Raw genomic sequence first — 26,708 nt, 5'->3', positions numbered from 1 at the left:
GATCCTGAATTCCTGGAGCAGGACAGGAAGTGTGATGCTGGGAAGAGGACTTGGTTGTGTTCTTCATTAACACTGGTGCCTCTGTCCACCAGTGTTACATATCCCATTCTCACTGGTCAAAAACCCCCCATTTAATCCCAGATTGAAACAGTTTGTTGTTTTATCAACGGGGATGAGTCTTACCTGGAATTCACACCTGCTCCAAATGCATGTGGGTTTTTTTTTTGGGCCTCGGCTCCGACTGGCATCAAAGTTGGGTGAAAATGCACATTTGATGGTGCGCACATAGTCATTAGCATAGCTGTTAGCATTAATGTTTGTTGTGATCCTTACTGCTGTGATATACTAAATAAATTCTCTGATGACACTGCGCTGCTGTCACTACAGTGTCAGAGCACTTCCTGACTTTAAGTGGTGTGACGACAGCTTCCATGTTTTTGTTTGTTTGTTTTTAATATAGGGCTTTCAGCGTTCTCCCACGTGCCAGCGTTTCCTCATACACACTGTATTTGTGTCTCGGAGAATGGTTGTGTGTGGAGCGGTGAAATTGTGGAAACTGCACTAACCTAAAGGGATAAATAAAGTTATCTGTAATCTGCACAGGTGATGCAGGGGTGAAGAAAAAAACACAGCACAGGGCAGAGTAACGTCTCGCAGTGGAAATGGTGTTTATTGACTTTATGTAGCAGCTTCACCCACTAATTTCAGTGTGAAAGACACCATGTTGGGATTTCCAGAGAACCTGAACCTGGTGCGGGTTTGTTTACTCACAACCTGGTTCAAAGTCATTGTTCCACAATTGAAGTTTTCTTCCTGTCGTCACAGAGCTGCTCTTCACGCCCGCAGTTGCTGCTGTCTGCCTGCTGAAGCGCCTGCATTTAGTCTCCCGCTGAGAGTGACTGGGGTTGAGGTTGGCGCCCAGTTCACTGAGCACATCGGCTTGATCTGGTTGCAATAATTCCATGGCTTTGAGCTGATACTTATCTGAGCAAAATCACTAAACACTCCATGTCTTGATGTCGCTCCAAAGTCATCGGAGAACTTTTTGCGGATGGCAATCTCCCCACGTGCAAACCAACGTGTCTGTCAAACTCTATTTCTTCTCTGTCTGAAACTGAGACCTGATGGAAAATGAGGCCTCATCAAAACACATAAATCAGGGATTTGTTTTGCCAGTGTACTTTTCACGTCTCAAACATATGCTTTTTGCTCCAAACCATGTCCCTCTGCAATATGTATTAACATCAACTATCAGGGAGGTGTCTTAGAGATCATGGCACCCAGTGTTTTGCTTATATTTGGTCCACACGCGACTATGGTAAAAAAAAAAAACACAACCATATAGCCTATGTATGGGTATCATGTATGGACATGGTGAATTGGCTTCAATAACAGTCTATTCATTTTATTTAACCATTTTTGTCGGTATGCAAATTGAAATCATGCTCTCATTTATTTCTTGAAGACGTTTTAGTTTCACTTTGCTAAATGAACAAATCAAACATTGGACTGTGATACATTTATATTAACAAAGAGCGGTCTGCATGGAACATTATATTGTAATTATTTACTGACGTTTCTAAGCACAGTCAGCGATTATGAGCAGGTGATAACTATTTTGTACTGCAGCTGGCTTATTAATAATCATATTTATTACAGATAACACTCACTATTTTATTAATAGTTCATTGCTTTCTCTCTATTAGCAATCAAACAGATATTCAGTATCATGGCAACGGGCAATCAGTTATTCAACTGATAAGTAACATACAACCAACTAACTGGCAGTAAGCTCTACAGATTCTAACCCTGAACCTTTACAAAAGTGCCTGTTGACTAGAAATACTATTTTTGCAGTGTTATTAACCATTAGTTGACTGTCAAGTGTGACTATTTAGTGGGGATAATACACTTGCATCTGTAAATATGTATCAGGACCATTTCACTAAATTTAAAAAAAACTGTTGAGAACAGTAGATATAAACACATGTGAGCTGTTAAACCTTTGGCATGATACTAAACACCTATAGATAGATACTACTACTATACTAGTAGATGGTCACCAATGGACAGTTACAGTAAAGTGATACCTTCTTATATTTTCTTATACTTTAGAGCCTTTTAATAACAGCCTCAATGCTCGTAAAGTCGTTTTGGCTGTTAACCAGTAGATGGCATAGGTCGAATAACTCCAGGAAAATAATAATTTTCCCTCATGTGATAGCCTTGTTAACTTTTTATTAGTATCGTCTTATTAATAAAACGATTTCATATCCCAGCGCTTTAACTCCATGTGTTGATTTTGGTTGGTCTGTTCTGGTCATAATCCAGCATATTTTCCAGTTACTCATTTTTTTCCTGAAATGTACAACCATAACATATGGATTTATATCTGCTCAACCCACACTGGAAACATGCCTCAACCTTTTCTAGGATAAATAAGCAGGACTTCTTACAGTAAAGGCCTAGTAAGGAGGATTTAGATTCATCTGCCCTGGTTTGTCTTGGTCAGTGTTGAACTATTTGCTCTAAAGTTCTCCTCACCCACGGCTCAATTTTAGGTCCAATTTTTTATTTAATATTAATCCTTGTTCAACAGGCTCAAGTTAAAGGAAATACAAAACCGTTTTTTATTGTGATGCTAAAGTTACACTGTACTTGAGCTTTGCCCTAAAGTCTGACAAATTAATTCTGACACCAGTAGCATTTTCCATGACCTCTGATGCCTTTTACACAAGTTCAATAGATCATTTCATTGTTTTCTGTTTTGAAAGACGTTTTATGTTTTTACTGCTTTTATCAGTCAGTCAATGATAATCTAAATAAATCTAATCTAGCCTACTGTGCTTTCCCTCACACAGACGTCTAAGTGTGGTGGCGATTCTAAAAATGATTTTTACACAGAGAACATTTTCATGATCGTTTTCATAAATTCTCTGTTAATCACTGTTTTTTACAGTGTGTGCGGGGGAAAAAAAATCCAGTTTACTTGACAGAATGAAACACATTTTCTCACGATAACTGGAGTTTGCATGTTTGTCCCCGTGTGTGCGTGGGTTTTCTCCCGGTTCTCCGGTTTCCTCCCACAGTCCAAAAACATGCCGATTTGTGGAATAGGCAAATTGGACATTCTAAACTGAGCGTAGGTGTGAGTGTGAGAGTGGATGGTTGTTTGTCTCTCTGTGGTCCTGTGATGGACGGGTGACCTGTCCAGGATGTTTCCCTGCCTTTCGCCCTAAGCGTTAGAAGGTGAATGAATGAATTAACTGAAAATACTACACATTAAAGACTCTACTCTGAGACTCCTGAAATTCCCAGAGGCCATGTCAGTGAACCAGAACAGTTACAGATATACACATCATCCTTCAACCATTTCCCCAAACACACGCAGAAACACTTCCACTGCACTGGATGCACTGACATGCCCTTTCACAGGCATTGATATATATCCTGATTTCATTACTCGGGACCTCTCGCTCATGACATCACCCACGCATTAACACGTCGGCCTGTGTGACCTTGGGGTAACCCTCCAAGGCCATCAGGGGAGAGTTTTTTTTTCTTCTTGAAGCTCTTGGATGAGATTAGCAGTTTCCTTTGGGCTGTTGCAGTCTCATGTGGTAGTAATAAATCCACCACAAACTTGAAACAAAAACAGCTGAAAGATGTTTGGATAGACCCTTGTATTTTTTTTTTCTTCGTCCAGATTTCACTGTTTTGAGTTACTCCCACATGGATCCAGCTGAGGGAAAACAAATGTACAGTAAATTATCGAATCCAAGACCATATACTGGGATCACTCTTGTTTTGGGCCATTCCACGTGCAGTCTCAATAAAATCAGAATCACAATCCGTGCACTGCTTTGCCCCAAACAATAATTTCATCCACTGCTCACAGTGTGTGGATCACGCAGACCCTCGTGACGTGCAAAAACAAAATGAGAAAATGAAACATCAGCCTGCGGAAAGTATGCATATTCAATGAAGAACAATGAAATACTAATCAGTCACAGGTGACAGTGGATAAACTTATTCCACATGATGATGCACTGAACTCGATTACATACATGATATACAGTTCTACTTTAGAAATAAACGTCAGGTGTCAGGCGTGGGACCCACATTTCTCCAAAAATAAACCTCCAAATGGGAAACATATGCTGATTTGAATGTTGTGCACACTGTTCATATCTTACGGTATATATCTCCTTATCTTAAGTCATCACTGCAGTTCCTGTAAACATCTAACTTGTGGAGGCAGAAGCTGTTGACAGTGACAGGGACGGGAGACATTGCAGGTTTTTGAGCTACGGTGCTCTAATTGGATTAGCGGGCAGTTGAAAAGGAAATGAGAGTAAGAATGGATTTACACACTGTCGCAATTCAGCCTGTTAGCGTAGGGTCAGTCGATTAGCACAGATAGATCTGACTGGCTTGTGTTTTGACATAATATGTGAATGGCTCTGTGACTGCGCGGTGGACGCACGTAGTGAATCACGTGTGAAGGGCCAAACACAGAGGAGTCGTCTTGCCTGATGGCGTTCATACAAACACAAAACTGTGTTGCTGTGTTTCCTTGAGTCTCTCTTCCCTCCAGATCCGTTGCTTCATTTCAAAGGAATTCCCCTCTTTAATCTCAAGTCAAAGGTCGTTATGCACTTGTTTGTCAGCATAAAGCCGAAGCTCCAGAGCTAACGAAGAGTGCACAGGGATCAAATCGCAGCCTTGTGAAGAACCACAGGATCTTTTTGCAGACGCACTATACAAATGACTCAGTGTCTGTCCACTATGCCAGTGTGTAATTGACGGTTGTGGATAAGTTATAGTACATATTTTACATTTCCCTTTCCAGGTTTTTTTCCGCCTTTAAATGCTTCCCTGGGGTATTCTCTGTGCAGCGAGAGGGTGAATCGTTTCTCCGTCTCAATTCTTCATGAACCCCAAGTTTAAGTGATTTATAGTAGAAACTGTCCCTTTTTTGAGTCAGGAATGGGGTTAACCATGTCTTTCTCAGTGTGTAATTCAAATTTAGTTTTGTTAGTCATTTAGTTATTTTGGTTGGATTGTGTCTAACAGTGGCACCACCAGTTATTTTGGTAAAAGGTAGCCTAAAACAGTGGCACCACCAAAACACTTTTGGATGTGGTGTGTGTCTGTCTGTCTGTCTGTCTGTCTGTCGGCCCGTCTGCCAGCAAAACTGAGGCAGCTAAAGGTACAAGGATGTGCTTGAAGTCTTTGGGTGGTCCAACCTCTCAGGGAGATTTAGGTTTTTTTGTGCAAGTACCAGGACTGTACAGTGGTCATTATTAACAGACACACCAACCCCAGCAGGCTGGGATTACCTTCTAGCCAAATGCAGATGTGAACGTCTAAACAATTCTCCCACTCTGTTTTGACATGCTCTATTACAGGCTCTGCATCCTTCCTCAGATCCAGAAAAAAAAAATTGACAGCTAAATGAAATCATTCATTTTCTGGTCTGATGTCATCCAAAAATTGCCATAATTGCCCAGTTCTGGCGTCTCTGGTCTGGGACTGGCAGAGACACTGGCGTTGGGCGAGGTGCACACAGAAGAAAGTATACTTGTGGATGTTCCCTGCTGGATTTGTGTTAACTCTTTGTTTAAAAAAAAGTGATGGAGTGATGTGTTGCACAATAGGGGGTGCAGGACCACGCTCACCTCCTTCTGTTCAGAAAGTTCCAGCTCAGAGTGCTTTTAACTTTCTACCACAAGCAAAGACAAGATAGGACTTGATGTGGTCAGACCCGAAAAGGCTAATGATAGACTGTCAACCCCTGCAGCAGAGCCTGACCCAAGAGTACGTCAGAGCAGTGTACGGGATGGGAATGCACACGGATGTTGTTATGCAACCAAGAGCCACCTTGAAGTCAAAGTGAGGGGAGAGTCAGTGTCTGCACATAAAACAGGGAGATGCTGCTGATTGTTTGTGCAAAACTCTCATCTCAGCTGCCTCAAGAATTAACTTCCACTTCCACATGTGTGAATGTGACCAAGTAATAAACTCTGTGACCAGGTAATAAACTCTTTATTACCTGGTCACTGGCATGGCGCAGACCCATACTGCTGCTCGCTGAACTTCACTTCTTTCCTTAACCAAGCTTCAACAACTCTTTCCCACATCTTCATGGTGTGGCCGATCTACTTTATGCCTCTGTAATTACTGCAGTTTTGCACATCAGCCTTGTTCTTGAAAATCAGCACCACTACTATTTCATCTCCATTCCTTAGGCATTTTCCTGCTCTCCAAGATTGTGTTAAACAATCTGGTTAAAATATCCCCTGCTTTCTTTCCTACACATTTCCATACCTCCACATGTATGTCATCTGGACCAACTGTCTTTCCACTCTTCATCCTCTTCATAGCTTCCTCCTTACTAATCCTCGGAGGCACTATCTCCCTCCCTCCATCTCTCTGATTTTCCTCATTCATCAGCTCCTCAAAATGCTCCTTCCATCTTCTCAACACTCTGTTTGCATGTTAGAACTTTTCCATTTCAGTCCTTAATCACTTTAACCCGCTGCACATCCTTTCCAGCTCCATCTCTCTGTCTAGCCAATCCATACAGGTCGTTCTCTCCTTCCTCAGTGTCCAGCCTCTCATACAACTCACTATAAGCCTTTTTCTTTCTCACCTCACTCTTTGCTGCACATCTAGACTCCCAGTACTCCTGCCTACTGTCTTTATCTCCCTGGCTGCTCCACTTTTTCTTTGCCATAATTTTCCTTTGGATACTTTCCTTTACTTCCTCGTTCCACCACCAAGTTATACAAAGGATTTTATAGTTGTACTTTCCCAGTCTTCTCTCTTCACTACACTCTCAGAGCCTGTCGCGACTTCTCCCTGAACTCTGCACAACATTCTTCCTTTTCCAGCTTCCACCATTTAATACTCGGCTCTGACTTCACTTGCTTCCACTTCTTGATTTCCAAAGTCATCCTGCAGACTAACATTCAATGATGGATGCCATGTCTAGTCATGTTCTCCCCTGGTATCACCATCTCTTACATGGTATATAATCGGCCTGTGAGTGTCTTTCTCCACTCTTATAGCTCACCCTATGCTCCTCCCTGATCCTTTATTGCAAAATCCACAACTATATGTCCTTCCACATTTCCTCTCCTTATAGCCCATACCTACCCAACACCTCCTCCTCACCTCTGTTCCCTTCACCAGCATGCCCATTGAAGTCTGCTTCAATCACCACTCTCTCTCTCCTGGGAAGACAGTCTCTACCACTTCATTCAACTTACTCCAGAACTCCTCTTTCTCTTCTGACTGACAACCAACTTGTGGGGCATAAGCACTGACAACATTCAACGTCAGACCTTCAATTTCTGGCTGCAAACCTCTTCACAAACTCTTCCTTCAAAATGATATCTATATCCCATTTCACTTTCTATCTAAACCATGGTAGAACACTTTGAATCCTCCTCCGATGCTCCTGGACTTGCTTCCCTTCCACCTGGTCTCTTTGCACACACAATCTCCCTTCCTTCTCTCCATCAAATCAGCCAGCACTCACCCTTTGCCAGTCACAGTCCCTGTGTTTTAAATCCCTACTCTCACTTCCTCACTTCTACCCTTCCTTCTGTCCCACTGCCTCCTAACTTGTAAATCCTCATTTGTATTTCCTCTAACTCCTAATTTGGCAAAGGTGACCTCACTGATACAACCCTCTCCATTTATCAAAGCTTGGGACCACCACTAGGAGTACACTTCTCTCTAGAGACTTTATTTTATGCTGCTGTGCCTTTAACTCTGTGAAGCACTTTGGTCAACCTTGGTCGTTTTTTAAATGTTCTCTAGAAATTAAATTGACTGGTTGTCACAAATGTTCAACATTTAAAGCAATTGTCGAATTCCTTGGTTCTCAGACTGTGGTATATGTGAGGGAGAAGAGGATGATGAGAGAGCAATGATCTTATTGGGAATAAATCTGCCATAGCTGACTTTGCTCGGCCTATTTACACCTCTGTATTTGGCAATAATGGCGTTACTTCAAGAGCTCAGTATAAAAAAGTTTGAAAACCACTTATCTAATTTAAGGTTGGAGGTACAAGATGTACACACAGAGTGAGAACAGGTCAGACAGTCTATGCGTCTGATAAGGGGTCAGAGGCAACAGTAGGGCAGCAGCTCTTTAACCTCATCCACTGCTTTTCTCTTCCTGATCACTGTCTTTTCCTCTTGGCCTGCTTCCTCTCTTAACTCACACTGAGCCGTTCCACTTCTTGAGCCGCCTGACACTATCTCTACCTGCCAGACACACTGTTGTATTCAGGTATAGGGGCAGGGGCAGTTTACACACTCAGCCTGTTGTGTAAGAGCAGCATAAAGGGATTAGTCTTTGTGCTCAAGACGAATACTTAGCCTATAGGCTATGTTCCCCTGCCTTCATTAACACAGTTAAGTTACAAACCCCTGAAGTGCAAGATGATCGCCACAGCCTGCTCTTAGATTCATGGGCCCTGCTTTATATTTAAAGGCTATAAATTTGAACACACTGTTGTTTAAAAAAAAAAATAAAGAACACTTGCATTTTATCTTGAGGGCTGACATTTAACTTTTCCAGACAATACTGCTGTGTAATGATATACAATTATGTGAGAGAGCATTGCTGTCTACATAAACTGTGTCCACATAAACTGTTGGGTACGAGTACATTTCTAGACAGTGAAATTCAAACCAATTAAAGTCTTCATCCCACTGATATTTGAACCAAACCATTGCAACCTGCATGTCACATGCTTTTGCCTCCCACAGCCACAGCTGAGACGACATCCAGTTCCCAGTGGACTGTGGGAGTTTAGCATTATGAATTTAGGCTCTGGGTGCTCGTTCCCTCAGGGAAAGGTTTTCAGCAAAAACATTATGTAAGTGATTGCTTCCAAGAAGTTGTCAGAGTTTAGAAATAAACACTCTCCCCCCCTCCCAGGGGAATACAAAGGCCCTTGTAGACAACACTGGAGAAAGTAAGTTCATCCTCTGAATGTTTATTTATCGGACCTCAGTCAACTCACTGTAAAACCGCAGAGGAAGACTGTGAATAGCATAGGCCCATGCAATTGCAGGCTGAAGTCATTTTAAATAATCTTTTATTTAAAATCTATAAGGTATTTTCTTTTAGTCACTGCATTTCTGTGATTCTTGAAAAACAACTGTTATTTTTCCCTCAAGTGACGTCCTAAAAAAAAGAGAAGACAACTATAGTATTTAAATTGTAATAATTATAACTAATCAATCTTTATAAAATCTCAGTCTTTGCTCAAAAGGATCGTAAAGGTTTCCGTGAACCTGGTCTGAATGTGTGTGTGTGTGTGTGTGTGTGTGTGTGAGAGAGAGAGAGTGTGTGTGTGTAAAGGGAGAGTAAATGGTGAAGATAGCATCTGTTCAGTTGTACTGAGAAGTTGTTTGTGTAGTGTATGTAGTCTTACATCACAGCGCCCCCCAACGGCAAGAGTTTTGTTTACACATGAACTTTGATTTTGCACCATGCAAGACCAACATGCATAAAAATAATGCTAATAATAATAGTAATGATAATAATGATAATGCTAATAATAATAGTAATGATAATAATGATAATGATAATGCTAATAATAATAATAATGATAATGATAATGATAATAATAATAATAATAATAATAATAACAATGAATGGTTGTGAGGCTCTTTGGCACAACAGCTGCTGGATCTGGAGTAAATACTGACTTCGGGTTGGATCAATCATTAGACATTGACCTAGTTTGAGGCGACACACACACACATGCACACACATACACACACAAATAAAACACACTCTATAGATCCAACACTATTCGCTTCACTGTTAAAGTTAAAAATATGGTTTTAAATTGGTCGCCGTTAGGTTGACGTCCGTGTGTTGTCCAGTGTGTACACTACAGTGTCTATATTTAGTTGTTGTCATGTGTCTCTGCTCCGGTCAGCTGGGCTCGTGCAGCAGGACACGCCTCTGAACTGAATGAGTGCGCCGTGCGTAAAGTCCGAACTGCCGCGCGGATCCATTTTATTTTCTTCTCGTTTCACTAAATTCTTACAAAGTCGTCGCACTTGTTTTTGTGTCTTCAAGTCGATTAAATGCAGCGATGACGCGAGAGGAAGATCTCATCCGGATCGCAAAGAAACTGGACAAGATGGTGTCTAGGAATAACACGGTGAGAATGTACTTTGACACCCACAGGTGGCGCGTTCGTTGTCCTGCCACCGCGTGCTGCGCCGAAGGCCCGTGAATGTCTCCTCTGTAAAAGAAATGGTTTGCTCCGGTTTGTCTGAGAGGATAACTTTGGTTTCTGTTGACTCTCTCTGTGTGTGTGTGTGTGTGTGTGTGTGTGTGTACAAATGTAACCCGAGAGAGTGACTGTACTGTGACAGAGATCAACAGGTGTTTGGCGCGGTCTCTCCAATTGCTGCAGTTGCTCCAATTTCGGTCCTCGAGTGTGCAGCGCCTCGTGGATCAAGCGTTGTCACCTTGTCCGCGGGTTTGCTGATGACACGTTAAATCAAACAGAAAAAAAAATTTAACCACAGAATGTTGATAAAGTCAAGTGCGTGTTTTGACTGGATAGGCGCGCGCGGGACGTCAGTTACAGGAATTCACGCTTGTGATAAGAGAAAAGCCGACATCCGTGGAAACGCTTATTCCATTCATTCTTCAAGTTGTATGTCATTAATATTCAATTATTCATTTTCTAAATGCTGAGGGGAAACTATTTAGGTCTAATCCCATGATTTCCATTTGTATGAGTCTAAGTATGTGTTGTTGTTATTGTTTTGTTTGTGCAGGAGGGCGCCATGGACCTGCTGAAAGAACTCAGAGGTTTCAACATGACCCTCAAACTTCTTCAGGTAGATCTACTGGGTCACTTACGCTTACCCGCCACTTTATTAGTGACACTAGTGGCCAGCTTGGCACCTGCTGCAGCTGAAGGCCATCTGCTTCAGGCTTCGACATGTGTTTCAGAGAGAGAGAGAGAGAGAGAGAGAGAGGGTCCTCTGCATACCATGACTGTGACAAGTGGTTCTGTCATTCTCCAGAGAGCTGCAGCTCACCATGATCTTATCTGTAAAACCTGAGATGTGTGGAAAAAAAACACCAGAATATACCAGCCGGTCAACTTCATCAGGTTGTTTTGTGATGTGATTAGATGTGTGCGTTTACAAGCAGTTGAGCAGGTGTTACTTAATAAAGTGGCCCGTGAGTGTATAACATGTTTATAAAAATAGACGGCAGAGCTCATTTATATGATTGTTGCAGGAAACGAGGATAGGCATGTCCGTGAACGGGATCAGGAAGCACTGCACAGACGAGGAAGTCATTGCCTTGGCAAAGGTCCTTATCAAAGACTGGAAAAGACTCCTGGGTACATGTGACTCTGTGACCTTTGAGAGTTGATTTACACACTGTGTTTACTTGTAATAAGTTGTTTGTGCAATGAATACGGCAGCATACGGGATGATTTGCTAATATTTATGATCCCTCACAGACTCTGGCTGCTCTGAGAAATCAACTGAAATGAAGAATGGAGTGGACTCCAGCGCAACTGCAGTGTCTCCAAACAGCTCACCCTCCAAGACACAGAGTAGGTCAGTATGTTCGCAGGTGCTGCACGGGCACAGAAACACATCAGGGATGGGACGATACCACTTTTTTCTGTCCAATACCAATATCTACCGATACCGATATTACAACAGCCTAAACATGACTCAGCTAAAATGCTTTTGCTGATTGTTATTTACATTTTTACAGTCGGTCCATAGTGAAGCACGTGACATATAGGATTTTTGGCTTGTATGGGATTTTACATTCTTATCTGTCCGATACTGACACTGACGGTATCGGTGCCCTGCTCAGAGGCACCCCAGCCTGGATTAGATAAATTACAAGTCCAATTCCTTATGTGACTGTGTCTGTCGTGTGGTGGTTTTCAAACAGATTTTTAAGTATTTGTATTTATAAGTGTAAGTTTCTTAAGAAGGTCTGAAAGCAGTGGTCGCCCAATCTTTAACTGAAGCCCTGCATTTCTCCTCAAACTTTATTAGACCATCAACTTGAAATCTCAGTATATGGACTGTTGTATTTCCATCTTATATATCGTTACTGGTTTATATTTTCATATCCAAGCTAATGTGATGTGTGAAGGGCTTCGTGTAATTTACTCTGTTGTAAAAAAATACTTGTTCCTTTTTCTTACAATAAAATAAGACTCCCTTACGTTGTAAGGAGCCGTTAAAACTGTTTGCAGCAGCTTATTTTGATAATTTGATCACAGATACAGATCAATATATAGACATTTGATTTCCTGCAATAGCCTTATGTGCATTACATCAACAAACCTGTGAGTATAAGTGAGTGTTTGCAGACTCTTGAACAAAAGCTTCCTTTGTTTCTGTTAGTCACAGGAGACTGGATGTCAAACTCAAGAATGACTCAAATCTTGACAAAAAACACTTGGATAAAAAGACAAAAGAGAAACATAGCGATGAGCACAAGAACAAAAAGAGACACGAGGATGAACTCAGGGATGTAAAGCACTTGGAGGAGCCACAAGAAAGCAATAAAGAAAAGCATTTAGAAGAATCCAAGAAACAAAAATCCGTGGAGGATCAACACCTGGAGACAGACAACAAGAAACAGAAGCATGTTCCAGACCTGCAGGGTGAAAAATACAAGACAGAACCAAGGAAACAAAGACCATTAGAGACACCAAAAAAGCCGAGACACCTTGAAGAACATCAAAAGGGGAAGTACCACGAGGAGCACAAGAAGCACCGCAGTGACGCAAAGAAGGACAAGCTGAGGGAAGACGGCAGACATGAGAGGCCGGCGAATACACCGCAGCAAGAGAGACTGCAGAGTGAACCGCAGAGAGAGAAACCCACTGATATTCACAAGACAGTATTTCAAAGGTGAGCAGACGGCGGCTCAAACACTGATTATTACACATCAGAAACATCCAACAGCGCTTGAGACTGAATTATTTATTCCAGGAGAGGAGTCTTAGATGGCAGCATTCTGTATCCCACTCGGATCCCCTCTCCTCCCCGACCTGCTCGACCTCCTCTCCTGATCAAACGTCCCTCTTTGGATGTGAAAATAGAAAGGTCAGGTCTCACCTGAGCTGCGGGGACGTTTGTGTAAACACCGCACGATATCATGACGTCTCTGAATTACTCATATACACTTTTTTTTTAACATTTATTCATGCACTTTTATAACCAGACTCGTGGCCTAACTGGATAATGGCTGTGCATGGTGCATGCTGTGATGAGTTAGTCAGGTGTGTGTGATTTAAGATTTCAGATTTTATATTGAGCTACAACAGCATGCCGGGTGGGATAGCGCTCTGATCTCAACTGTTGTGATATTTGTTCAGGAAGGACGGTAAAGACTCTTCCTCCCGACATACGCGTCCTCACGCCTCTCAACCTGCCTCTCCTCTGGCAAAGCAACGACCTCTACTCGAGGCAAAGAATGAGAGGTCAGACATGCTTTGGTGCATGTGTGTGGTTTTCTTATGTGATACAGAGATGTGTGAGGTTTCAGTCTATTCTCCAACAAAATGTGAATTGTCGCATCAGGAAAGTTCCCCCGGACCCAAACGCTCCGATAGCTCCGCTCCCTCTTCACCTTCATCCACCTCCACCAAGGTCAGGATCTGCACTTGATCAGATTTGTGTTTCCTCTCACCCTGAAGTGATTCAGCTCAAACACGTCTCTTAATTTAGAAAAGAGCCTCCCGACCCCAATGCTCCTCTTCCTCCGCTCCCTCTTCACCTTCACCCACCACCTCCTCCGAAGCGTCCCTCTCTAGAGGGGAAAAAGGACAGAGAGAGGTCTGCATCAGATGAGTGGTGCAAGTCTGAAATCACTGCCTTGACGTGTCTGGGAGGATTAGTTGTTTTGTTATTGCACTTGTAAAGTTCTGCTCTGCATCGTATCCTTTTGTATCTGCCACAGCAGGAAGGAGTCGCTGGACTCGAAACCTCCGTCACAGAAGAAACAGACATCGGATCACGTGAAGAGAGACAGGTCTGGCATCTGGGGATTCTTTTTCTTTATGGTCTTTTATACAGAATATTGACACAATATAGTATATTAGATTAAATATGTTTGTAGTAGAATCAGGTCAATTAATCGAGCTGATTTTTTGCCATTTTTTTAAACAATCTGCAAAAGGCAATTACAGTTACAGAGTATTACTTATTCATGTAAGTTTACACATGTAACTTTTGTTTTCTGATGAATTATGTATTTACATTTACACATTCTTTTTTTATATAAAGTATAAAAGTCACTTGTTATTATTTAACTGAAACTCAGCGTCATATAACGGCCATCGCCTGCAGTTTGTAGTGTTTTGTGTTAGATGTATCGGGGATAAAAATTTGGTTTGGGACACCATGAGTTGGAACATGAGATAGCATAACGATCAACAGGGCTTTATAATTTAGTTTTTTTTTTTTAAATATCTCGCTTCTGCTTTTGTGTTGTGACATAGTTCAAGCTGGAGTAGATCCGCTGTTCAGTTTCATCACAGCTTCTGTGTTCCCTTTTGCAGGAAAGACTCATCGGACAGCAAAGTCTCGAACAAAACCTCAGACGAAGTGAAACGAGAAAGGTTGGCCTATCAATACTAATTGTTATCTTGAGTGCATTAAGAGTTTGCCTCTTTAACAACCTAATTAAAAAAAATAATAATAATAATAAACAAAACACAAATGTTTCTTTTTCTCAGGAAAGATTCCTCTGATGGTAAACAACCACCTCCCAAAAGGCCCAGCTTGGATGTCAAGAAAGAAAAACACAGGTGTGCAGGAGCAGTAAAATAAGTAGTTGTGCATGTTTTCTTTTACGCTGTTTTGTGTCAAACATAATACCCAGGTCTGTGTTTTATCTCTTTGTATTTTATTAGGACATAAATTCTCTTTTCTTGCAGGAAGGACTCCTGTGACTCAAAGCCTGGACAACCTGTGAAACGTCCCTCATCTGACTCCAAAGCGGACAGGTACAACTCATATATAACAATACCAATCTCACTTTAAACAGAAGTAAACATAGTCAATAAATCCAGATTCACTGAAACGCTCTCATCACATTTACTGTAGACGTGACTCCACTGATGCAAAGAAAAGCTGTCCTCTACCAGCAAAGAAGCTAACGAGTGAAAGGTAAAAATGACTTAACCTTCACCGGTGCAATGATGATGTGACAATTAATTAATTTTAATAAGAAACAAACAGATAATGATGCAGACTTTATATCATAGGAGAGACTCGCACAGCTCCAAGACCCCTCAGCCTGGACCTCCACAGAGGAAGCCCTCAACTGACAGTGTTGAAAGGTATCTCAAAAATAATCCTAGTGATGTTTATGATCTCACTCGTCTCATTATTTTCTAGCAGCAGCCGGTAAAAAAAAACCCCTCAATCACACGTTTCCTGCTCGAACATGAAGTTGCCAAGTGGTCACATATTATTGTCATGAGTTGGTGGAGACCAAATGATATTGGAGCTGAAATAGAGTGAATTGTATGTTGGCTGCATGAATAGACAATTCTTTGATAACATGTCAACTAAATTTTAAAAGGCACATAATGTAATTTCTGCTGCTAGTGCTCTTTCAATTAAAACAATGAAACAAGATGTAATTCGATAACGTCGGGAAGCAGAATGGGATCATATGTATTGTGCCAAACACAACACACTCAACAAGTAGTACCAAATATTTCTTCCTCACTCATGTCATTTCTGGGGGTTTCCTCCGTTAGTTGCCTGTTTGTTACCTTTTCTATGGAAGTCGTGCAAAAACGTGTCTTTAAAAAATATCGACCATTTGTTTGTTTTTTTGTTTGTTTTTAGATATTTGAGTGAAGAAATTCTACATATTAAACTGTATATATTTGAATCTGTATTCTGTCAGTACAGGCCTGGGGAGTGGGGAACTGTTTTCATTAAATTGATAAACCATAGAATAGAAAGCCTAAAAAACAACATTAGATTACTGCTTCAAATTGAAATACTTGTCAATTTGAGCCATATATTTGCTAAATGTTGTTGACATTTATGAATGAGCCTCCTTCAGAATCAGCAGGACAGGCATGTAGACGCAGCTATTTGTAGGTTGCAACTCTTTATCTCTCCCACACTGATTGTCGCTTCACTCCCAGAGGATAACAATTGCTATCACACACAAAAATGTGTTATCAAGCCATCCGCGAAAACAACAACAACAACTAATGGAGCTAAGCCGTCATTAGCCTGCACAGATGTCTCTGAACAGATAGACACCCTCTCGTACAATTATATATATATATATGTAAAAAAATGTAATTTTGGCTCCTGAAACAAATCCAGCCAGTTCAGTTTGGTCTAAACCAGACCAAAAACACCAGATGTGGAAATAAGGCTTTGTGATTGTGTCTTTATAGCAGGAAAGGAAAGCTCGAGGCTCCTAAAACTCCCACTACTCCCACCAGCCCCATGTCCCCCGGCTTCAGTTCTCCTGGAGGTCCACTGTCCCCACACCTGGCTACTGGAGACACCGTCAGAGACAAGTGCATTGAGATGCTGACAGCTGCCCTGCGCACGGACAGTGAGGCTAATGTTACACTTCAACATTTACAGTGAAACACAACATCCTCATGCATTAAAGGTCCAGTGTGTAGAAATTGTGTCCAATGGTGAGACCTACAAATTGTGAACCTGCATCTGGTCTCCAGTCACAACTTTGTCAACTTTATCATCTACTTTCCTCTAAAGGGAAACATGATTTACAACACTGGCATCATGTTCTATTGAAGAACTAGAGACTGAGAGTAACTCATCAGGAAAATGTTCACTGACAGTATAAATTAAGTGTAAAGTGGGCCGTTATGGGCAATAGACTTTTATTCAAATTTATTTTTTGCAACCAACTGATGCTCACTGGTGGTTATTCAGATTTTTATGCCCACATTTTTCATGCCCTTTTAAAGTCTATTTAAAGTCAGGGTTTTCAGTCCTTGAAATCTTGTCCTTAAAGGTTAAACTAAATAGACATTTTGTGCTAGAAAGAAGTAAAGATAATATTTAGGTAAATGTCTCCTATGAGCAAGTATCGTTAATCAAGAGAGAGCAAATGATGTGATGCCTCGGAAATACAAATTCCAAGTCCTTGGGAAATTACAAAGATCCCAAGGACGATGCTGTGGGCAAAGCGGCTCTTACAAGTTGCCCTTCCATCTTAAGCTGTGTCAACACATTCGATCCTTGAATTTGAGGGACTTGAAAAATCTTTTGAATTTGATGTCAACCAAGTGTAGGAACCTGTAAGGTTTTTTCAAGGTCTACAAAAAACAAAGTGATTATATACTACAAAGATTGCTAAGGGTTGTATAATCCATTTCTGCCAATAAACTGTCTACACTGGACCTTTTATAGAGCATCAAACTACATACGCCTTATATACGAGTTGTGTGCAGATTAAGATGAATTGCGTCTCTCTGGTCTTCACAGATGACTACAAAATCTTTGGAGCCAACTGTGACGGCATGGCAGCGGAGATTGAAGATCATATCCTTCAGTTTGACTTGATTCATCTGTCAAATGGAAACAATGTCAGCTGATGTAAATATGTTGCTTAGATACAAACCACGATAGATTTTTAAACTTCCCTTGACTACGTGGTCGCACATATCTACCAGGAGATAAAGGCCACCGATCTGAAGTATAAGAACAGAGTACGCAGCCGCATCAGCAACTTGAAGGACCCGAAGAACCCCGGGCTCCGCAAAAACGTCCTGGCCGGGAACATTGACCTGAGCCGCATCGCTGCCATGTCTGCTGAGGTACACAGCTCGACCGCTGCCGCTTCTGTACTCTGTGCTCTGAACTCTCTGCTGCCATGACATGTTGTCATTCTGTAGGAAATGGCCAGTGACGAGCTGAAACAGCTGAGGAACGCCCTCACCCTGGAGGCCATCAGGGAGCACCAGATGGCCAAAACTGGTGGCACCTCCACTGACTTGCTGCAGTGCGGCAAGTGCAAGAAGAGGAACTGCACCTACAACCAGGTACTGTAAACACAGACCCAGTCACCTCCTTCATTTTCCTTCAAAGCGGTGGAAAAGACGACCTGCACTTGCAGGACTTATTTATTAAATGTCCTAAATGTCTGCACTGGATTGGGGGAAAAAGGTGTCAGCTTGGAACAATTTACAAAACCTGTTGAGTCTCACATAGCCGGTGTGATGTGGAATATTTTAAAATTGACTTTGAATAACTTGGAGTCACATGAATCTGGCTGTGTGTTTTAGTGGAATCACTGTGCCCTGTTTTATTGTGGAATGCTGGACATTTTATGATTTTATGGGGCACATTTAGTAATTCTGTCTTTTATTATTGTTCTCGGATGAATATTTTATGCTTATTATGATGTGTTATGTCTCAGTATTATGTTTCTGCCTGTGACCCCACTAAATGAGCTGTTGCTAGTCCTGGGCCAGGACCTTCTTGTAAAAGATATTTTTAATCTCGGTGAGCCTCCGTGGTTAAATAAAAGTTAGACATAGAGTGTGTGCCAGCACATGATGCACACAAGCAGACCTTAACACATACAGAAAGTGGGTTACAACAACAATAATAATAATGATGATAATAATAATTATTATTATAATAAAAAAAGAGACTACATTACAATTTCCAGTGTAACTGCAGTGGACTTTGAAAGAAGCCAGTTAATCGTTATAGTAAGTAAAAGTTAACTCACATGTTTTTGAAGTAGTGAGACGGTTGGTGTGCAGGAGTCGTATAATGAGCGAGAAGAAAACCAGCAAAGAGAGATGGGTGAATAATGAGCTTACTGTCAGGTTTGGTCGATGGCATTTATACAGTGAATGAAGTGTCTCTCCCAATGATACTTTGGTAATGGATTGGAGAAGCTAGGGATCGAAGCGCTGACCTTTTGGTTCAAGGACGCGCTGCTCTTCCTCCTGATCAGCAGCTGGCCTGTCATGTTTTATTTGGATTCCCTTTAGAAAAAAAAACTGTCCCTGTCCTTTTTAACAGTGTGAGACAGATGTAGACATTTTTTTTAGAGATGTGCTTCAAAATACAGAACAGCAGTGAGGAGTCCTTGGCCCTTAAGTGTTACACGCGCACATTCAAAAGATAAATAGAAAATAAACATTTAGAGCTGCTGCAGTGCTGCTTTTACGTGGTTATATCATCACTCCTTTGTGTATTTTGTGGCATTATTCAGTGATCACCTTACCAAGGACATGGACAACTGCAACAAATCAATCTTTCAGTCAGACACCTCAGCTTTAAAATGTTTTATTGCAGCAGGGAAGGCATATTTGAGTTTGACGTTAAGGCTCCGGTCGCCCCACCCCCCCACAGATAATACTATATGGGATGTGTGGAGTGCTGATGGAATGAGGCAGCAAATTGAATGACAGGCAGTGAGAGAAAAGGGAGGCGCTGCAGTGTAGATAGATTGAAAATTTGAAAGGGCGCGTGTGATGTATGTCATAGTGAGTGACTCATGTCACCTGAATGCCTAAGCCATGCGTCGGCGACTGCCTGAAGCTACATTTATGACCTTGTATTCTATTACAACTGCAGTAAATACTTAATATTGAACTGTTTTGAGTTCATTCATGTCTTTTTAAGATCGATTATCCTGCTTATTTATGCGTGTGTGTGTGTGTGTGTTTAGGTGCAGACACGCAGTGCTGACGAGCCAATGACCACATTTGTCCTGTGTAATGAATGTGGTAACCGCTGGAAGGTAAGTCCTTTCCTTGGCCTTCATTTCAATAACTTTATATCCTTGATAATATTTGATTACATTTTTTTTTTTTTTCAGTTCTGCTGATGTCTTCCAGGTCAAACCACATTTTTTTGTTTGTTTGTTTTTTGAGCATTTTGAACTGCATATTTTCTATAATGTGAGGCAAAGAGAGTTTATATATAATTGCAGCTTGTGATTTGAGAACAGTAGCATTCTTACGATTTGTACTCGACTTTTGTAAGCATGTACTAATAATAAGGGTTTGCTTTATTTGGCTTTGAAGACTGAGCATGAGTCATCAAATCACCCCATTTATAATTATCATGGTGCTATAAATATTGAAAGACAATCATGGTCCGGTTAATATACTGTGTCATAGTACAGCTGTTTTGTTTGTATATATAGAACCCCAACAAACTGCATAAATCATAAACAACTTTAAACAAATTGTTTAATAAAAACATAAATAAAGGTCTTACAATGTCAGTTTGCACATTTCATCACTTTTCTCCTTTAATTGAGTTATATAATTTGCTTTGAAGGTTGTTTTTTTGTTTGTTTGTTTTTAATTATTGAATTGTTGGGTACAATAATTAACAAGTCACTGCAGTTCTTTGCATTTTTATCTCTATTTTTTTATTTTAATAACAAATATTGAAAGGACCAAAGATCCACACATCGAATAAAACCAAGCACTTGTTCAACACGTGCAGTGTATTTACAGTGTTCTAAGACATGCCATTAATCTGTTGGTAATCATGAATAAATAAGGGTAAATATAATTTTTATGTAAATGGCATAATGGTAGACTTAAAGGACAGTGTAACGCTTGTCTCTTGAATTACTGAAAATAAACAGTAGATGGCAACAATTCATCATAGCTCAAGAAAACACTTGCAGTGCATGTTTGCACAACAGATTTTCTTTTGTCTTTGCAAAAACAAATGCAGATGGTTTTATTTATTAGTGTCACTTGATCAGGCTGGTAAAAGCAGACTGAAAGTGCTGCAGAGGGTTTGTGTAACGATCATAAAACCTTTTCACAGCAAACAATGAAAAACCTTGTTCTTGAACACAGCTGAGTTTGTCATGACAAAATATTTTCATGCTTTGAGTAAAATGGAAATTACAGTTTCTGAAGAAATCACTTAATATGTAAAGGTTAGTGGTTTTTTTATATTTCAATAGAATAAATATGAATTAATAATAAGAACCTGAAAGTAGGCAGGAAAATGTCACCTGGAACAGAAATGCAGACATATTATAAATAATAGAATTTAAATTATGTTGCTGAATAGTCCATTAAGTGGTTCTTTCAGCAAATAAATGTAATCATCTGAGCGACGCCAGAATTTCAGTTTCTAATCATTTGTTAATGTGGTTTTCCTTCAGTGGAAGCTACTCTGCTCTTAACCTTTACACTATTGAGTAAAAGCTGTAAAACTGGTTTAACTTAAACTATTTATAATGTTAGTCATTGTTTTTACTGTATCAGCCTCTTTAAATGTATGACTAAAAACACACAAGTCTGGGAAACGTGGGTGCGTCAAGATTTATAAAAACATGTTGACATTAAATTGATGCCCTGTTTATTAAGCTATATTTGCAAAATTTTGACACATTGAAAGACAACGACTGCATCGTGCCGCAGATCTAAAGGTTAATGTTTATACTTGAAACCCATGTTTTGCTCAAATATACATGCACATGTGTGGTGTGATGTGTCATGTCAAATTAATCAAAGAAAGATGTAAACTTAGCATATACTCACAAACAATTCCTTACAGAGTAGAACATTTGGGCTTATTTAATATAGCTCTGTCAGAGAGAAAATGTTGAAATGTTGAAAAACCTTTTTCTTTATTTTATCTGTGTATTTGGGACGTTAAATGCTGCATAATGTTGGACATTATTAGAATTCATATCTGTTGTAACTATATGGTTCATTCACAGGTCTTCTATTCTAGACATGGAGTCTTCTGAAATGTGTTTTATTCAGGGTTGATATGAGCCTGTTTCTTCCAGACTTGGATACTCAGTGTACAGCGTACCTTCCATCACATGATCAGTCATGCCAATAGTATCAAACATGTTCCTTCAATTATTCATGCATTTTATACAGTATTCAGCTTTGCTGAATTATAATATTTTCTAAAGAAATATAAAAAACATAAAAATGTAACATATTGACAAACACAGAGCTTATCGTCATGCAGTTTGGTGAATGCCAGTAAATGTGTTAAAAGTGACGGAGATTTGAGTTTTTTCCCTCAGTGTCATCCTTAAACACGTCTTGTTTTAGATGTACACAAACACAGCAGAGAGAAGTGTGTAAAACATTGGACATTCATGTGTAGCACAAACTGGGTTATGACTTATAACAAAGGGTTGGGATTTTTTTTTTACTGATGCAGTGTTGCTTAAACACAGAGAAATGTCAGTTCCAAAACAAAGACCCATTTCTCAACAGCATTTACTGTTCAAAGATTAACTGCCTCAAGACTGTGGGACTGTAGACATGCACTGTTTTATGTAGCTAAAACTACACCTATTCAATAATATACTTTTCAGTTATGGCCTCACAGTGGTGCATGTGGCCAGCACTGTTGCCTGTGTGCATGGCTTTTCTCTGGTGTCCTCCCACATGTCCAAAAAACACAGAGGTTAATTGGACACTCAAAATTGCCTGTAGGTGAGAGTGAATGCTTGTTCGTCTCTATTATATAAAGGTTGGCCTTGTGTTGGACTGGCGACCTGTCCAGGGTGTTCCCTGCCTTTCGCCCTATGTCACCATTATTGGCACTATTGGCAACAGCTGACCACTACTTGGGATGTAGGGGGACAATATGGTGGGGGAGTTGATGTATGTAGCTGTATGCACTTAAAGATAATCAAGAAAAAAGATACAACCAAGTTGTATTAGACATGTAGAAATATGAGTAGAGTAAGAGCTAATGAATGTTAGTGCCCTGTAATAGAGATTCCTAATGTATAAGAAACAATTGGCCACATTGTGTCCCTGTGAAAATCAGCCTCGCAGTGTTGTCATACTGTAACGTAGAGACGTGGTTCAAACTTTAAACGGATCACAAGACTTGGGACGTTTCTCACCTACATTTTTGATACATATTAAGGTTTTTCAACAAGCACAGTTTAAGTTTTATACTTTTTTGGACATTGTCAGATTTTATAATGCAGCCGTTAGAAACTGGTGTTTGGAAGGGGGAGGGGGAGCTGCTTGTAAGTCTCTCTCTCTCTCTCTCTTGGTGTTTTAAAGGTTGATTCTACCAAAATACCACTTTGTCTAAATACTTCAAATTTTAAAGGTTCAATCTGCGTTTTCATGTTTTATAATACAGTCACCAAAATGTCATAGTTTAGTATGTTGTCCAAAATCACCCAAAAATGTCATAGTATAGTATGTCATCCAAAATCACCAAAAAAAATCATAGTATAGTATGTCGTCCAAAATCACCAAAAAAAATCATAGTATAGTATGTCGTCCAAAATCACTCAAAAATGTCATGGTATACTATGTTGTCCCAAATCACCCGCTGCAAGGCGAGAGTTCTAACCACTTTAGCACCGTGTGGCCCAAGCGTATAGTATGTCGTCCAAAATCGGTCAAAAAAGTCACAGTATAGTATGTTGTCCAAAATCGGTCAAAAAAGTCATGGTATAGTATGTCGTCCAAAATCAGTCAAAAAAGTCCTAGTATAGTATGTTGTCCAAAATCGGTCAAAAAAGTCATAGTATAGTATGTCGTCCAAAATCGGTCAAAAAAGTCATAGTATAGTATGTCGTCCAAAATTGGTCAAAAAAGTCATAGTATAGTATGTCGTCCAAAATCGGTCAGAAATGTCATAGTATAGTATGTCGTCCAAAACCACACGAAAATGTCATAGAAAAGTATGTGGTCCAAAATCGGTCAGAAATGTCATAGTATAGTATGTCGTCCAAAATTGGTCAGAAATGTCATAGTATAGTATGTTGTCCAAAATCACACGGAAATGTCATAGTATAGTATGTCGTCCGAAATCGGTCAAAAATGTCATAGTATAGTATGTCGTCCAAAATCGGTCAAAAATGTCATAGTATAGTATGTCGTCCAAAATCACACGAAAATGTCATGGTATAGTATGTCGTCCAAAATCACACGAAAATGTCATAGTATAGTATGTTGTCCAAAATCGGTCAAAAAAGTCATAGTATAGTATGTCGTCCAAAATTGGTCAAAAAAGTCATAGTATAGTATGTCGTCCAAAATTGGTCAAAAAAGTCATAGTATAGTATGTCGTCCAAAATCAAACGAAAATGTCATAGAAAAGTATGTCGTCTGAAATAGGTCAAAAATGTCATAGTATAGTATGTCGTCCAAAATCGGACAGAAATGTCATAGTATAGTATGTTGTCCAAAATCGGTCAAAAATGTCATAGTATAGTATGTCGTCCAAAATCACACGAAAATGTCATAGAAAAGTATGTCGTCTGAAATCGGTCAAAAATTTCATAGTATAGTATGTCGTCCAAAATCGGTCAGAAATGTCATAGTATAGTATGTTGTCCAAAATCACACAAAAATGTCATAGTATAGTATGTTGTCCAAAATCACACGGAAATGTCATAGTATAGTATGTTGTCCGAAATCGGTCAAAAATGTCATAGTATAGTATGTCGTCCAAAATCGGTCAAAAATGTCATAGTATAGTATGTTGTCCAAAATCACACGAAAATGTCATGGTATAGTATGTCGTCCAAAATCACACAAAAATGTCATAGTATAGTATGTCGCCCAAAATCGATCAAAATGTCATAGTATAGTATGTCGTCCAAAATCGGTCAAAAAAGTCATAGTATAGTATGTCGTCCAAAATCACACGAAAAAGTCATAGTATAGTATGTCGTCCGAAATCGGTCAAATAAGTCATAGTATAGTATGTCGTCCAAAATCGGTCAGAAATGTCATAGTATAGTATGTCGTCCAAAATCACACGAAAATGTCATAGTATAGTATGTCGCCCAAAATCGGTCAAAATGTCATAGTATAGTATGTCGTCCAAAATCACACGAAAATGTCATAGTATAGTATGTCGTCCAAAATCACACGAAAATGTCATAGTATAGTATGTCGTCCAAAATCACACGAAAATGTCATAGTATAGTATGTCGTCCAAAATCGGTCAAAAATGTCATAGTATAGTATGTCGTCTAAAATCGCACGAAAATGTCATAGTATAGTATGTCGCCCAAAATCGGTCAAAATGTCATAGTATAGTATGTCGTCCAAAATCAGTCAAAAAAGTCATAGTATAGTATGTCGTCCAAAATCACACGAAAATGTCATAGTATAGTATGTCGTCCAAAATCGGTCAAAAATGTCGTAGTATAGTATGCTGTCCAAAATTGGTCAAAAAAGTCATAGTATAGTATATCGTCCAAAATCACACGAAAATGTCATAGTAAAGTATGTCGTCCAAAATTGGTCAAAAAAGACATAGTATAGTATGTCGTCCGAAATCGGTCAAAAATGTCATAGTATAGTATGTCGTCCAATATTGGTCAAAAAAGACATAGTATAGTATGTCGTCCGAAATCGGTCAAAAAAGTCATAGTATAGTATGTTGTCCGAAATCGGTCAAAAATGTCACAGTATAGTATGTCGTCCAAAATTGGTCAAAAAAGACATAGTATAGTATGTCGTCCGAAATCACACGAAAATGTCATAGTATAGTATGTTGTCCAAAATCGGTCAAAAAAGTCATAGTTTAGTATGTCGTCCAAAATTGGTCAAAAAAGTCATAGTATAGTATGTCGTCCAAAAAAGTCATAGTATAGTATGTCGTCCAAAATTGGTCAAAAAAGTCATAGTATAGTATGTCGTCCAAAATCAAACGAAAATGTCGTAGAAAAGTATGTCGTCTGAAATAGGTCAAAAATGTCATAGTATAGTATGTCGTCCAAAATCGGTCAAAAATGTCATAGTATAGTATGTCGTCCAAAATCGGTCAAAAAAGTCATAGTATAGTATATCGTCCAAAATCACACGAAAATGTCATAGTAAAGTATGTCGTCCAAAATTGGTAAAAAAAGACATAGTATAGTATGTCGTCCGAAATCGGTCAAAAATGTCATAGTATAGTATGTCGTCCGAAATCGGTCAAAAAAGTCATAGTATAGTATGTCGTCCGAAATCGGTCAAAAATGTCATAGTATAGTATGTCGTCCAAAATCACACGAAAATGTCATAGTATAGTATCCAAAATCACACAAATACGTCTCAGGATTGTCGGGATGACTTGTTCCAACCAGGGATTGAACCCGGGTCTTTTATGTTACAGTCAACAGTGCTAACCACTACACCAACTGTGTGGAGACATTCTTCATTATGTTGTCCTAAATGACACAAAACATCACGGTATAGTATGTCGTCCGAAATCGGTCAAAAATGTCATAGTATAGTATGTCGTCCAAAATCGGTCAAAAATGTCATAGTATAGTATGTCGTCCAAAATCACACGAAAATGTCATGGTATAGTATGTCGTCCAAAATCACACGAAAATGTCATAGTATAGTATGTTGTCCAAAATCGGTCAAAAAAGTCATAGTTTAGTATGTCATCCAAAATTGGTCAAAAAAGTCATAGTATAGTATGTCGTCCAAAATTGGTCAAAAAAGTCATAGTATAGTATGTCGTCCAAAATCAAACGAAAATGTCATAGAAAAGTATGTCGTCTGAAATAGGTCAAAAATGTCATAGTATAGTATGTCGTCCAAAATCGGACAGAAATGTCATAGTATAGTATGTTGTCCAAAATCGGTCAAAAAAGTCATAGTATAGTATGTCGTCCAAAATTGGTCAAAAAAGTCATAGTATAGTATGTCGTCCAAAAT

The 26,708-nt window shown here is 39.7% G+C and overlaps 1 protein-coding gene across 7 annotated transcripts; it reads left to right on the top strand.

Annotated features, from left to right (window-relative positions):
* The first annotated feature begins 9,937 nt into the window (after nt 1-9,937).
* On the top strand, nt 9,938-20,302 carry tcea3 (transcription elongation factor A (SII), 3). 7 transcript variants are annotated; one of them, XM_058646680.1, is made up of 21 exons: nt 9,938-10,199; nt 10,828-10,890; nt 11,300-11,405; nt 11,529-11,628; nt 12,439-12,951; nt 13,033-13,146; nt 13,419-13,523; nt 13,624-13,692; nt 13,771-13,923; nt 14,003-14,074; nt 14,604-14,663; nt 14,781-14,852; nt 14,982-15,050; nt 15,151-15,213; nt 15,312-15,386; nt 16,476-16,636; nt 17,539-17,600; nt 17,721-17,870; nt 17,949-18,095; nt 19,742-19,813; nt 19,892-20,302. In XM_058646680.1, the coding sequence occupies exons 1-21, from the start codon at nt 10,131-10,133 to the stop codon at nt 19,898-19,900; spliced, it is 2,304 nt and encodes a 767-aa protein (XP_058502663.1). In that variant the 5' UTR covers nt 9,938-10,130; the 3' UTR covers nt 19,901-20,302. The 7 variants fall into 7 exon arrangements, with proteins under 7 accessions (XP_058502663.1, XP_058502668.1, XP_058502662.1 ...); XM_058646679.1 differs by having other exon boundaries at nt 9,942-10,199; nt 14,006-14,074; nt 16,473-16,636; XM_058646678.1 differs by having other exon boundaries at nt 9,942-10,199; nt 16,473-16,636.
* The last annotated feature ends 6,406 nt before the right edge of the window (nt 20,303-26,708 follow it).

This window comes from Solea solea, chromosome 13 (assembly GCF_958295425.1).
Source record: "Solea solea chromosome 13, fSolSol10.1, whole genome shotgun sequence".
In the NCBI taxonomy this organism is placed as follows: Eukaryota; Metazoa; Chordata; class Actinopteri; order Pleuronectiformes; family Soleidae; genus Solea; species Solea solea.
Note: the sequence above shows the minus strand (reverse complement) of the source record. Positions and strands in the feature narration are given on the sequence as shown.

Coding starts and splice junctions, on each gene's coding strand:
- tcea3 (XM_058646678.1), top strand. CDS start 10,131: ATGACGCGAGAGGAAGATCTCATCCGGATCGCAAAGAAACTGGACAAG. Junction 13,524..13,623: donor CTCGAGGCAAAGAATGAGAG/GTCAGACATGCT, acceptor TTGTCGCATCAG/GAAAGTTCCCCCGGACCCAA. Junction 15,387..16,472: donor TCAACTGACAGTGTTGAAAG/GTATCTCAAAAA, acceptor GTGTCTTTATAG/CAGGAAAGGAAAGCTCGAGG.